At 38.0% G+C, this 15,398-nt stretch overlaps 2 protein-coding genes across 19 annotated transcripts in view; one reads left to right on the top strand and one right to left on the bottom strand.

Moving 5' to 3' along the window:
* The window catches only part of USP35 (ubiquitin specific peptidase 35), an 873,752-nt gene that overhangs the window by 275,455 nt on the left and 582,899 nt on the right, over positions 1-15,398 (top strand). The gene's annotated exons all lie outside the window — the stretch shown is intronic.
* NARS2 (asparaginyl-tRNA synthetase 2, mitochondrial) overlaps positions 1-15,398 on the bottom strand; it is a 148,422-nt gene that overhangs the window by 11,902 nt on the left and 121,122 nt on the right. For 16 of the 18 annotated variants that reach the window (XR_004476849.2, XR_004476848.2, XR_004476850.2 and 13 more), the window contains 2 exons: positions 3,487-3,584; positions 939-965 (listed from right to left, as the gene is read on the bottom strand). Coding sequence is in view for 5 of the 18 variants with exons in the window: in XM_049713614.1 (XP_049569571.1) it covers positions 939-965; positions 3,487-3,584 (125 nt within the window). In the remaining 13 variants the exon portion in view is untranslated. Of the gene's footprint in view, positions 1-401; positions 534-938; positions 966-3,486; positions 3,585-15,398 lie in introns of all 18 variants that reach the window. The other 2 variants (XR_007478836.1, XR_004476851.2) reach the window with 1 other exon arrangement.

The following is a 15,398-nucleotide window of genomic DNA, read 5'->3' on the forward strand; positions in this document are numbered from 1 at the left end:
GACTCAGAACAAAAGAAGGAAAGGGGGACGGAAACTTAACTAAGCTTCTACTCTGTGTAGATACTTAACCTGTATTGTTTCCTTTCATCCTAACAATAACCCTGTGAAGTAGATATTATCATTCCATTTTATGGCCAAGAAAACCAAGACTCAAGAGAGATTAAATATGCCAAAGTTCATTACTGATAAATAATGAAGCAATCTAGGGCCATTACTTGAACCCAATTTTAGGCTTTTTTGCATCTCTGAAATCAGCTCCTTCATTACGAAAAGGCAAGTGTGTAATTTAACCTTTCCTTCTCCTGAGGACAGCAAAAGAATTAATAATTTTGTTGATATTATTATACTAAGATCCTGAAAGAGTCTTATTACACAAATATAAATAAATAATTTGTACATACTGTAAAGTACTTGAAGAAAGGGTCTGCATAAAGAACACCAGAACAACTTAGGAATGCAGACAGATGATCTTCCCTAAGCAGCTTAGATTTCTACAGTTGGTGGAGACCTCAGGGACCACTTAGCTCAAGCTCCTAATTTCACACACAGAGAAAATGAAGCATAATGGTTAGGAACAAAGTCCCAGCTCTATGCTTCTAACTGTGTGCTCCTGCTTAAGTTAGTTAACATCTCTAGGCCTCAGGCCTGGAGGGATAATAAAAAGAGAATAAGAATAGTACCTTACTAACAGGGTGTTGTGATGATTACAGGAGACAATATACATCAAAATTTTAACACAGTTATCTGGCACACAATAGGTAATAAATAAATGACAGACATTATTATTACTACTTTTCAAAGACTCAAAGGGAGTAAATAATCTGAGAACCTGTTCATTGTTTTAACACTCTTCTATAGCACCCTGGAAATACAAGTGAAAACTATTTCACACTCAGACCCACAGCTAGAATAAGAGTCATCAGGGGTCACATTCTCACCATTGGTAGGCTTCTGTCAGTCCTGACCTGTAAAAGGAAAACAACAAAATTATTTCGGAGAATGGCAATAAGATAAATATACTAATCACCAAACATTTATTCTGGGTTGTGTGCACAGTGCTCTTTATAAAGAAGTACACACCAAAACCTGTGCTCTTAAATAACATGCAATGCAGTTAAGAAGCCGAGCCTTTATTAGGTGGTAAGAAAGGTAGGATAACCAATAGTAAGAAAACCAATAGTCCAACGTATTATCAAATAATAAATGCTATAGAAGGAAAGTATGGTCCAGAGCCCAAAAGAAGGGCTTCATTTGAGATAAATTTATCATCCTGTGACATAAGTACTATTACTACTATATAGGGTTGTTGAAAGGCACACACAGACAAGTGATGTAGAGACACAATTTTCTTTCCACAATATTAAAACAATAATACAGATTCTGAGGCTGCCTTCATAACATGGCTGCAAATTGGTTTTTGCCAATTTGAGAAATGTTAATAAAACTTAAAGCTCTTAGTACTCATGAAATTTAGTTTCAGCCCTTACAAGTGTTTGGGACCACTGTGTACCTCAAAGTGATCAAGATTATGAAAAATTCAAATATACAAAAATATGAAAAACATGAACAGAAGTCACAGACAGATCTCTGAGACAGGTAAACACATATATCCACTTCATTAGGAAAGACAAATTTGGATATTATCAGATATTAGGTAAACATTTAATGTTATGAGGAAAGGTTTCCTGAAGGAAGGAAGCAAGCAAAGAAAACAGACCAATTAATCTTTCAACAGATGAAGTTCCTTGCCATGTGTGATTTTTATTGTGCTTTAAAAAAAAACAGAAAATCTTCAAATTCTTTCCATCTAAGGAGTTTTACCATCACTTCAATTCCACGATTTTTCCAGGACTTTTTAACACTATAGTAATACTAAGGAGTTAGTAGTCTATGTGATAAAAGAGTCCTCCCAGAACATATTTATCCCCTTTCTTCTGGACGCTAACCAAACAGAGCCGTTCAAATGATTGGGATTACAAAACCAAGTTACTCAACAGATTCATAGGTTCGGATCTTGGAAAATCTACAACTTTTTAAGCATTTCTCCATTAGGAAAAGAAGGCCTTAACAAATGGCTAATTTAATAAACATGTCAAACAATCATGACTTTTCCAGGTTACTGTGAAACTTAGTATTATCTGGAGAGAAAGATTAAGCCTTCAACATGGGAAAGTCATTTTTTAAAATAGTCTGGCACAGTAAAAGTGGAAACCATGGAAAACAGAGCTTTATAACCTTGGTTAGTTTAGGAAGTCATTGTGGGCTGTTGGCTGACCATGCATATACAGGAGTGGTGGTTCGATTAGAAACATGATTCCCTCCTCCTCATATCCAAAACATTTTCTGGTGTTTATGGATAAATTTCCCAGGTCTCAAACAGTGAGTTAAAATAAAGTTATTCAAATACCTAAATCAAGATGCTTACATAGTAGAAAACCTGAGGAAGGGAAAACTGCTTATTCTAAATGCTAGCTTAGTGGATATTTTTAGTTTCTTTCTCCCTCCATCTTTATCCTTTCCCTGGTTCAGAGCCTGTCCTTATGCCCTGTAGGAGTCTGCCAATCATAATTTAGAGTTAAACACACACACACACAAAGTGAAGAACAAACTTTAAGGGGGAAAATTTTCCTTTTCTATCATTAACTTTTTAAAAAAAATTTATTTAATTAATTAATTTATTTTTGGCTGCGTTGGGTCTTCGTTGCTGCACATGGGCTTTCTCTAGTTGCGGCAAGCAAGGGCTACTCTTTGTTGTGGTGTGCGGGCTTCTCTTTGTGGTGGCTTCTCTTGTTGAGGAACATGGGCTTTAGGTGCGTGGGCTTCAGTAGTTGTGGCACACGGGCTCTAGAGCACAGGCTCAGTAGTTGTGTCACATGGGCTTAGCTGCTCTGTGGCATGTGGGATCTTCCCGGACCAGGGCTCAAACCTGTGTCCCCTGCATCGGCAGGCGGATTCTTAACCACTGCACCACCAGGGAAACCCCTCTATCATTAACTTTTTTTTTTTTTTTTTTTTTTTTTTGCGGTACGCGGGCCTCTCACTGTTGTGGCCTCTCCCGTTGCAGAGCACAGGCTCCGGCCACGCAGGCTCACCGGCCACGGCTCACGTGCCCAGCTGCTCTGCGGCATGTGGGATCTTCCCGGACCAGGGCACGAACACCGTGTCGCCTGCATTGGCAGGCGGACTCTCAACCACTGTGCCACCAGGGAAGCCCTATCATTAACTTTAAAAAAAGCTATTTCCATAGGGAGAGATAGATACAAATAGTGGCAAAAAATCATTGTGTTTCATATAATAGTTCTAGTCTTTCAGAAAGAGAAGCTCAGAGAGGTTAAGTAACAACTTGCTCAAGGTCACACAGAATCTGAGATCCAAGTCTGTCAGGAGCTACGGCCCATGCGCTATTCTCTGTTAGTTTGCCATGACTGCCTTTGAGTGCCCCATCCCCAATTTCTGAATTCTGTTTCTTCTACGTCTCACCAATACCTGGCCAATCGCTGCTCTAAGAAATGGTACCGTTCTTCTCTGAGGCTTCCCCCAAAGAGTTCTCCAACTCCAGGAACCAGAAGATCAACAGCAGCAACCTAAAAAGGAAAAAACTCATAAACAACATTCCGTTTTCAGAGCATTCCAACAACTGTCAGCTTCTGAAGCAAGTGGAACATTTAACATTTTGACAACTGGCTATTTAACTGCTTACCAGAATCTTATTTATGTTACCTGTTCATGTTCCCTGTTTTAATACCAAATGTTTAATATTATCTTTAGAATACAAAATGCAGGTGGACAGTTTCCCCTCTGGCACCATTTATGCAGTCTACTTAACAAAAATGTGTTTTCTGCACAAATGTGAGACAAATGTTAATTATAAAAATGTGGGAAGTATTAAAAATTATGAAATATTAAAAAACACCTATTAGCATGCAGAAGCAATTACATGTTGGCGTATTTTCTTTCAGGTTTTTCTTCTTATATACTTAAAGAGTATAGCAGAGATCAAATTACATATAAAATTTACCATTCTAATTGTCTTAGCTAATATTATTCAATAAATATTTTTCCTATGTCAGTAAAAATACTTTGCATACTTAATGTTTTAACAGCTTCACAGTTTATTGTTTAGAAGTATCATAGTTTATTTAATAGTTTATTTAACTTCTTTCCTTTTGTTGAACATTTAGGGGTGTGTGTGTGTGTGACAGCGTGTCTGTCTTTTCTCTTATAAATAATGTGGCATTGAAGTTTTTCTTTAATTTGAAGTACGTTAGGACATGTAAAATATGTTCTGATCATTAATCAAATTAAAACAAAGAGATACCACTTCGGAGTTATCAAAATGGTGAAGATAAACAACATAAACAATATGGATTAGAGAATGCATAGACCAATACTCTCGTACATCTGATACAACCTTTCTGGTGAGCAACTTGGCAAAAGATAATCAAAGCCTTAAAAATGCAATATGCTTCGACTCAGCAACAGGAGTTCTAGGAACTAGTTCTAACAAAATCATCAGAGATGCAAAAAAAAAAAAAAATAATAAGATCAACGCACAGGATGTTATTTGTATTTTCTTATTTTCTGCAATAGAGGTGTGTTACACTTTCATAATAAAACAACAAAAATTTTTTAATAGGGGAAAATGGTAGCTTGATGTTTTAATTTGTATCTCTTCACTTACTAGTAATATTTACTTTTTGAGAATGTTTATTTGCTGTCTATATTATTTTGTGACTTAGCAATTCTTTTTTTGGGGTGGGGGGAACAAAGGGGGACCAGGCAGACATTTTTAGGGCCAAGAATCTGAAGGCACAAAACTCAGAAAAGATTTATTTTACAAATGAAAAATTAGGAACCCATAAAACACATTTAATAACACACAAAACACTTAAGCTTTAAATGTCACGTTATATTATGAACTCTTTTCTTAAACTCTGCCTTACTTTACTATTAAGCCATTCTCCTGTTTCCTGATTTCAGAATTTTTGACTGATGTCTAGTTTATAAATAATTAAAATAAAGAATGTAGTAATTTAAGAATGTGTGCCAAATGCTACATAATCCTCAGTACTATCATTAAAGAGAAAACACGAGACATGATTTTCATCCATCAGCTGAATCAAAGTGAGAGCAAATGGAAATTTACTAATGGTTTCTACTTTTATAGAATCTCCTACCACTCAATAAGCTTGTGAGGAGTAAGTGTACAAACATGCCTTTTTCACACTACCACTGCTGGTTGACTACATTTTAGTAATTCTTCTATGAACCTGGAAGACCTAAAATGAACAGGCAAGTATTTTAGAATGTGGATTTGGTGACTCAGACAGGATAGTAGGTAATGAAACACACAGCTTTGGCTAGGTAAACAAGAGAGCTTTACTAATGTGAAGAGCAAATTCTCATAGGCTATACAATTAATAGAGCTGGACTCCAATCAGGACCCCTTCTTTTCTCAGAGAAAGGAGAAGATCGAGGGAGTTTTTATGGCCACAGAAGGACAGGTATCATTATTTACTAGTATACTGCTTTTAGACATGGCTAAAATATGCTACGAGCTAAGAGACACGTGATGAAAAATTTGTTCTTAACGTCAATCCAGAGTTTTAAATTTGGAGTTACAGGCAATCAGGGTTGGAAGAGAACAGACAGCCAAGTGGCTCTCTGGCCTTTGCTTGAAAATATTTAAGCAAATATTTAATATAATTACACTAATTGTTTACTAACATTTAATGTACTATATTAATATTAATAAATTTAACAAATATTTAACAAAAATATTTAAGGGAACCAAGACCCCTGAAATACAGCATTCCATCCTTGTGTAGCTCTGTCAGAAGGACAGGTATATTCAAAATCTATCATTTCAACGTTTTTGAAGTAAGGGAAACTCCAAGGTACAAAGGTGTACAGAGATTGATTCCGGTACCGCAAGTACATGCAAAGCTTTAAGAGCCAGAACTAAAAAAGTCCACTGCCTCAAAAGAAAACAAAATGCTTAGGAATCAGCTATTACGGAAGAATAAGAAGTAGGAAGTCCAGCAGAGGCTGGTGGCCAGCGATGAGGAAGTGAGGCAACCTTGATGCATCAAACAAGAGATCCATTTCTTGCTTGGTCCTGCTGCTAACACAGCTAAACAAGCAAAAACCCTTTTTGGATCTTAGCATTTTTTGCAGGTCTAAATTATGTCAACTTTGGACCTTAGGTTTTTTTAATGCTATTTTTAGAGGAGTGTAAGACTCATATTTATCTTTGATTATAAACCTCCTTTGTATTAATATTTGATTTCCCTCTATCTCCCAACAGTTATACTCCCCTAGTTATGACAACCAAAAAAGTCTCCAGACATTGCTGAATGTCTCCTGGGTGGGGGTAGGGGGAACAAAATAACCCGATTGAGAAACACTGCTTTACATCAATGAATTGGATTTTTAAAACTTATGCTGCATGTCCATCCTGGCTTGAAACGATAAAAAAGGCTTCTTTCTGAGGTATTGCTGATCTTGTGGCCGATGGGAAAAAAAGAGCACGATGAGAATGTAGTAAAAGCATTTGTCCAGAAGTAATGTATGTAGGTCATGTTTGCTCCCAATTGTTGGCCAATGCAAGCCACATGCAAGTCATGAAGCTCATGTCAATGGGGCAGGGAAGTAAATACCCCTGCCCCCACCTCCCGAGGGCGGAGCAGCAACCATTTATGTATAATAAAACAATTTACCAGGTAGCTTTTCCCCCCACCTACTTGGGCTCTTCCACTTCCACTTTCCCAACCAATTTCTCATTGTTAATTAGAATTCAGGTCAGAATAGCAGTTCCCCTATTTCCTTCCTCTGTACTCTGGGAAAGGAACTTATCAGTAGGAAAGAACTTACCAAATAGTCTATTTTAGTTGAATAAAAAGTTTAGAAGATCAAGTCCCACATCACTACTAATTTTGTGACATGCAGAAGGAAGACATCCTCACCTATGTCCTTTCTTTGTCTGGATGGTCTGAAAATTCACACTCTCAGGCAGGAGAATTTCCTGTATGTTTTCTTGACATGGAGAGTAAAGTTGCTTCCCCTCTTAGGAGCTGTGTACCTTTTAAGTAAGGCATTCCACTTAATGCCTCATCAATGTTCCATGACTACAGGTTACTATTTCTTTTTTATGAAGGATAGATTTATCTCTTGGTGAAGAAAGGCCCACAAAGGCCTTCTTTTCTCTTCCTACATATAATCTTCTTCTCTTTTCTGTTACTTTAGGTTTCCCTTCAACAATATCAGATCTGTTTACGTCCTGCTTTCCTTTTATAATGAGATCTTCCAATCTACCTAGAGGTTCTGCACACTTTCTGAGAACCTATAGTATAGTAAAGTATTCCTCAAATATAAATAATGACATTTACATCAGTAGACACAGAGTGGCACTTTCTTCTGATATGATATAAAAAAATACGGCATTCCCTAAAGATCACTATAACAATCCCCTCAATTTCCACACTTCTTAGTTAAGGCTGAGATTCCACATAGGATTCTTCTATCTGTGTCTCCACCTGGTAAGTACTGGGCTAATTACTACAGAACTGCCTGTTTCTCCAGGGCTCTAGGGGAGGTAAAAGGCACATACAGATATAATAGAAACCATGACATAGGGGTGAACAAAGTACAAAATGTGGAGCGACTCACACAAATTTCTTAAGAAGTAATGAGAAAAACTTGGTTGTGTTTGCCAAGTGACGGGTGGTAAGGCAGTTAGAGTGCAAAAGGTTGAAAACAAGCAAGTTGCCCAGATCATTAGCAGGTGATTAGTTTGCCAAGATGGGCTGGCAGGTCTGTGGTTTACAGGAGTCTAAAGCCAGGGGCTGAGCAATCCTGCCCTTGATGAGGAAATGAGAACCCACAGGCTGCACAGGGAAATGTCCTCTTAATTCAAAGCTGACCAAATTTCACTTAAAATCTCCACTGTGTTCCTGTGCATCTTTGGGAGACTTGAAATAAATAGAAGGACTTTAGTTCTGCTGTCCTCTCACTCTCCTACACAGTTCTCAATGAAGGCTACAAATTATATATATATATATATTTTTTTTTTAAGCTAGAAATATTTTTACTACACCCTTCACTAACTTCTTTAGTCTTAAGACTTTTTCCACTTTGGGCACCTCTTCTAGGCCAGAATGCTGTCTGGCACCTCTTCCTCCACTGTGTATGAGTTTTGATTTTGCTCAAGTCACACAGCTACAGCAGCATGCTGTCTAGAAATAGTGTGTGTTGGTATTTAAGCTGAACAGCCCTGGTCTCTATTTATGACACTCCCTTTTGACTCCTACTCTTTGATTCCAATAGTGTACTGAAAAGAAAACTCAGCCCTTGAATTAAAAAATGAACAGGCTAGATAGGAACAAGGCCTTTAATATTTAATATATAACCTCCTCTATGCTAACTTCAAAGAGAGGGGAAAGAAGTTTAATGTCCCATCTTCTGCTACCTATTTTTAAATATTGATGAAAAACAGAAACCGAACACCTCCCTATTCAGTTTCTCACAGGTGCTACCAACAATGGAGTAATATTATGTACTATTATCAAAGGAAGAAGACTGTTTCACAAATCACAGGAAATAAATTTGTGGTTTAAGCCTCTATGAGCTTTTGCTCTAACTGCTGATACAGATAGTATCTGGCCCCTAAAAACAATGAGGTGCAGCTAGGAAAGAGAGCCTTCCAGATGCGACATTGTGAAGATGCAGATGGGCTACATGTAGCAAGGAATGAAAATGGCCTTTGGATAGTAAAATGGCTAGTCTGGGAGCATTTTAGATGGACTGAAATGCATACTTTCTACTTCGACATAAATTCCCAGGATAGTCATTAGTCCTAGATATGGGCAAAATTGGAAATTCCCTTCATCACTATTTCTGTTGGTTTGAGGGTCAAGTTATTTTGATGCAGGTCGGGTAATTAGCCCCAAGCTCAGGGAAATTCATTAGATACCCCTTGGTTGAGTACTCTCCCTTCCAAGTTGACTTCGCAATATGTACTTTACTGAGTGCCCACTAATGCTTTAATTTTTATGATTTACTAAGTAATACTGATAAAATTAAAAAAATTAGAACATTACCCAGTGATCTTGGCATCCTATCAGGGACTGTTGGGCAGTCACTTTTCATAATCACACATGGCTTCTCTGTGAAGCCAATACCCTAAATGAATATTTGCCACCTGCCTTTGGAGGACTTATGCAGGACCCAAATTCAGGGGCATATAGTATTTTGCATGTTTGCTTAGATTCATTTTATTTAGGCCCATGATCTGTCCCCTTCAAATGATCAAATATGTTTGATAATTTACAAGTTATTCTTATACATCCAAATGAGCAAAGACTTAGGCTACCTGAGATCAGAGAATTTTAGAGCTGGTTAGTACATTGTAGGTCATTTAATCCAATTCTCTGGTTTTATGGAGGGAGAAATTGAGGCTCAGAGATTGGAGAAACTTGCCTAAGGCCATAAAAATAACTAGTAAGAGAGGTGGCTTTCAAACCCGGCACTAGTAACTTCTTAGTCCAGTGTACTTTTCACTATTACATGCTGCATACCATTATTAATATTATTGTTTTTTGGAGGGGGTGAGGGAAAGAAAGAAAGAAAAAGAAACTATACCTGTAAAAATATTCCATATTACTATTCATTACCTCTGGCCAAATGTTACAAGCATAGGTTACACATTCCCCTATACTTCTCTCTTGATTTTCTAAAGAAGGCAACTGTGAAACACACCTGTTTTAATTTTTTTAGATTGAATTGCACCCTTTGCAGAAACTCTTGCAACCCTACTCATAACCCGTTATTGCACCCCTACTAAAAGAAACACAGAATTTAGTTAGCTGACCCAAAGCCTGTTCATTCACCACTGGAAAAAAAAAAGTAGGGATGGAAGCAGACACTTTATATTAATATAGGTTGGTTGAAAAGAAATCTAGGTTGCTTATGAATCAGTGTTGTATATAGTTTAAGTAAATTATATTTTAATAATTTAGCTCTGAGAAGCTATAAGCTATAGCACTGCATAAATTACAAAAGTACACTAAAGTTTATTATAATGCCTTCAGGTTTCAGGCTGTGAGACCACATTATTAGAGAGACTTGGGACTTCCCTGGTGGTGCAGTGGTTAAGAATCCGCCTGCCAATGCAGGGGACACAGGTTCGAGCCCTGGGCTGGGAAGATCCCACATGCCACAGAGCAACTAAGTCCGTGCACCACAACTACTGAGCCTGTGCTCTAGAGCCCGTGAGCCACAACTACTGAGCACACGTGCCACAACTACTGAGCCCGTGTGCCGCAACGACTGAAGCCTGTGTGCCTAGAGCCCATGCTCTGCAACAAGAGAAGCCACTGCAATGAGAAGCCCGTGCACTGCAACAAAGAGTAGCCCCCGCTCGCTGCAACTAGAGGAAGCCCGCGTGCAGCAACGAAGACCCAACACAGCCAAAAATAAATAAATAAATAAAATAAATTAAAAAAAAGATAGAGAGACTCGTCATAATGAAGGCCTCCCGGTACTTCTAAAGGTACTATCTGTGACTGCGGTCTACGAGAGAACTGCCTTTTAAGGAATCTTATGTAATGGCATGTTATGATGTGGCATCCCCCACCGCAACACACACACATTTTAACGTTACTGGGCTGTAACACAATAAAGATTTTATCAAAATTTAGAACGAAAGGGGACTTCACACTTATTGACTACCTACCACCTCTAACAGTAGGCTGTGTACTTTTCATATATTATTAACTATGGGTTAATTCAATCCCCATGATCCTGGAAAATATTATCATCTTATTTTTACAGATGGGAAAATAAGACTCAAAGAAATTAGGTGGTTTATCTAAGATCACATAGTTTATAACACAAAGACCTGAGACCTGAAACCAAGAGTGCCTGATTCTAAAGCTCCTGGACTTTCCTATATGCCACGTTGCCATCACTCAAAAAATTTTGAGTAAAAGCTGCTCTTTAGCTTCCCAGGAACTTCCTTAGTAAATCACGTCGCTTTCTCACTACTTCTCCACTATGGGTCTAAACTGTGTTGGGCTTGATTCATCCATCCATTCATCCACCCACCTACACATCACCAAATAGATATCACGTGCCTGCTATGTCCCAGGCATTATGCTAGGCACTAGGATACACTGATAAGTGAAAAAAAGGTCCTCAAGTCCTTTGGCATAGAGAAAAGAGTCACTAATTAAACAGTCATGCAAATAACTGTAAAATTACAACTGTGTTAAGGATTATGATGGATTAAAAGTTAGTAGTTCTGGGTCTGAAATTCAACATGGTACCACTGTACTGTCTAACAGGTCTCTGACTCAGTCTGGAGGATCAAGGAAGGTTTCTCTGGGCAAATGATTACTGAGAAGAGATCCGAAGAGTAAGTAAAATTAGGTGAAAAAGACTGTTCTAGATTGAGGGAAGACTATGTGCAAAGATCCTGTGATGAGGGAAAGTCCTGCCTATCTGAAGACACGAGACGGGAGCAGCCAGACTACACTGGGGCTTGTAGGCCAAATAAAGGATCTTGATTTTTATTCTAAGAGTAATGGGAGGCCACTGAACGGTTTTTAGAAGGGAGAGAACATGATCAGATTTACATTTTCTAAAAGCTCATGCTGAAATGGGGAGAACGGACTCAGAGGAAGAAAGAATGGATACAGGAAGACCAGGCAGGAGGCTACTGAAGTAGTCTGGGCAAGAGATAATGGTATGTTAATGCAGAAAGGCAAACGTGGAAACAAAGAGAAGTAGATGTTTTCGAGATTTATTTAGAAGTATAAAAATGACAGAACTTAGTAATAGTTTCAGTTTGGGAAGTGAGAGAGAGGAAGATTTCAAAGATGACTCAGGAATCTGGCTTGCACAATTAGATGAGCACAGAATATTCAAAGCAAATCAAATGTGGTGGAAGAAGGGGAAAAGAAGTGAAATCATGGGTTCAGTTTTGGGTATGTTAAGTGTGAGATGGTTTTACAATATGTAAATAGCAATAAGATGAGTCCAGAGCTCAGAGGAAAAGTCTGGATTCGAAACATAGATTTCTGATTGTGTGAAAATATACAGTAAGCTGTAGGTACTGATGAAATCATTTGGGGAGAGAAAAGAAGACCTAGGATGGAGGCTTGAGGAATTCCAACATCTAGTGGATTAGTAGAAGAGGATGAACCTGTATAGGAGACTGAGAAAGAATAACCCACTGAGAAGGGAAGAAAACTGGGAGAATGCTGTCACAAAAGCCAAAGAAGGAGGAAGTGTTAAGAATAACAAAGTCACAAATAGTGATGAATAAGGCTGAGAGGTGAAGTAAAAGACAGACTTCTTTAAAAAAAAAAAGTCTGCTGGGCTTAATAACATAACAATTATTACAGAGCTTCAGTGGTATGATGAGAGGGAATGATTAGCTGTTTGAATAGAAGTCACATTAGAGGGATGAGGAATGAGTGGCATATACTGTGGTGGTTATAAAACATTCACCATCCTGAAAAAGAACTTCATGTGAGAAAGCAAAACTTATACAGAGACTACAAAAAATAGATCAATGCAATCAGTTTTACTAATTCTTTAAATACTACAGAAATCTAGAATAAAGGAAGGCTCAAGGAGACTGGGTAACCTAGGGAAGTCTTCACAGAGAAGGAAAGCCTTAACCAGAGTATTTTTTTTTTAACATCTTTATTGGAGTATAACTGCTTTACAATGGTGTGTTACTTTCTGCTTTATAACAAAGTGAACCAGTTATACATATACATATGTTCCCATCTCTCTTCCCTCTTGCGTCTCCATCCCTCCCACCCTCCCTATCCCACCCCTCTAAGTGGTCACAAAGCACCGAGCTGATCTCCCTGTGCTATGTGGCTGCTTCCCACTAGCTATCTATTTTACATTTGGTAGTGTATATATGTCCATGCCACTCTCTCACTTCGTCCCAGTTTACCCTTCCCCCTCCCCATGTCCTTAAGTCCATTCTCTAGTAGGTCTGCGTCTTTATTCCTGTCTTGCCCCTAGGTTCTTCAACCATTTTTTTTTTTTTTTTAGATTCCATATATATGTGTTAGCATACAGGATTTGTTTTTCTCTTTCTGACTTACTTCACTCTGTATGACAGACTCTAGGTCCATCCACCTCACTACAAATCACTCAATTTCGTTTCTTTTTATGGCTGAGTAATATTCCATTGTATATATGTGCCACATCTTCTTTATCCATTCAACTGTCGATGGACACTTAGGTTGCTTTCATGTCCTGGCTATTGTAAACAGAGCTGCAATGAACATTGTGGTACATGACTCTTTTTGAATTATGGTTTTCTCAGGGTGTATACCCAGTAGTGGGATTGCTGGGTCGTATGACAGTTCTGTTTTTAGTTTTTTAAGGAACCGCCATACTGTTCTCCATAGTGGCTGTATCAATTTACATTCCCACCAACAGTGCAAGAGGGTTCCCTTTTCTCCACACCCTCTCCAGCATTTATTGTTTCTAGATTTTTTGATGATGGCCATGCCGACCAGTGTGAGGTGTTACCTCATTGTAGTTTTGATTTGCATTTCTCTAATGATTAGTGATGTTGAGCAGCTTTTCATGTGTTTGTTGGCAATCTGTCTGTCTTTGGAGAAACGTCTATTTAGGTCTTCTGCCCATTTTTGGATTGGGTTGTTTATTTTTTTGATATTGAGCTGCATAAGCTGCTTGTAAATTTTGGAGATTAATCCTTTGTCAGTTGCTTCATTTGCAAATATTTCCTCCCATTCTGAGGGTTGCCTTTTCGTCTTGTTTATGGTTTCCTTTGCTGTGCAAAAGTTTTTAAGTTTCATTAAGTCCCATTTGTTTATTTTTGTTTTTATTTCCATTTCTCTAGGAGGTGGGTCAAAAAGGATCTTGCTGTGATTTATGTCAGAGTGTTCTGCCTATGTTTTCCTCTGAGAGTTTCATAGTGCCTGGCCTTACATTTAGGTCTTTAATCCATTTTGAGTTCACTTTTGTGTATGGTGTTAGGGAGTGTTCTAATTTCATTCTTTTACATGTAGCTGTCCAGTTTTCCCAGCAACACTTATTGAGGAGGCTGTCTTTTCTCCATTGTATATTCTTGCCTCCTTTATCAAAGATAAGGTGACCATATGTGCGTGGGTTTATCTCTGGGCCTTCTATCCTGTTCCATTGATCTATATGTCTGTTTTTGTGCCAGTACCATACTGTCTTCATTACTGTAGCTTTGTAGTATAGTCTGAAGTCAGGGAGCCTGATTCCTCCAGCTCCGTTTTTCGTTCTCAAGATTGCTTTGGCTATTCGGGATCTTTTGTGTTTCCATACAAACTGTGAAATTTTTGGTTCTAAGTTTTGTGAAAAATGCCAGTGGTAGTTTGATAGGGATTGCACTGAATCTGTAGATTGCTTTGGGTAGTAGAGTCACTTTCACACTGTTGATTCTTCCAGTCCAAGAACTTGGTATATCTCTCCATCTATTTGTATCATCTTTAATTTCTTTCATCAGTGTCCTGTAATTTTCAGCATACAGGTCTTTAGTCTCCTTAGGTAGGTTTATTCCTAGATATTTTATTCTTTTTTGTTGCAATGGTAAATGGGAGTGTTTTCTTAATTTCACTTTCAGATTTTTCATCATTAGTGTATAGGAATGCCAGAGATTTCTGTGCATTAATTTTGTATCCTGCTACTTTACCACATTCATTGATTAGCTCTAGTAGTTTTCTGGTAGCATCTTTAGGATTCTCTATGTATAGTACCATGTCATCTGCAAACAGTGACAGCTTTACTTCTTCTTTTCCGATTTGGATTCCTTTTATTTCTTTTTCTTCTCTGATTGTTGTGGCTAAAACTTCCAAAACTAGGTTGAATAAGAGTGGTGAGAGTGGGCAACCTTGTCTTGCTCCTGATCTTAGTGGAAATGCTTTCAGTTTTTCACCATTGAGGACGATGTTGGCTGTGGGTTTGTCATATATGGTCTTTATTATGTTGAGGAAAGTTCCCTCTATGCGTACTTTCTGGAGAGTTTTTATCATAAATGGGTGTTGAATTTTGTCAAAAGCTTTCTCTGCATCTATTGAGATGATCACATGGTTTTTCTCCTTCAATTTGTTAATATGGTATATCACATTGATTTGCGTATATTGAAGAATCCTTCATTCCTGGGTTAAACCCCACTTGATCATGGTGTATGATCCTTTTAATGTGCTGTTGGATTCTGTTTGCTAGTATTTTGTTGAGAATTTTTGCATCTATGTTCATCAGTGATATTGGCCTGTAGTTTTCTTTCTTTGTGACATCTTTGTCTGGTTTTGGTATCAGGGTGACAGTGTCCTCGTAGAATGAGTTTGGGAGTGTTCCTCCCTCAGCTATATTTTGGAAGA

Source organism: Orcinus orca, chromosome 8 (genome assembly GCF_937001465.1).
Source record: "Orcinus orca chromosome 8, mOrcOrc1.1, whole genome shotgun sequence".
Lineage (NCBI taxonomy): Eukaryota > Metazoa > Chordata > Mammalia > Artiodactyla > Delphinidae > Orcinus > Orcinus orca.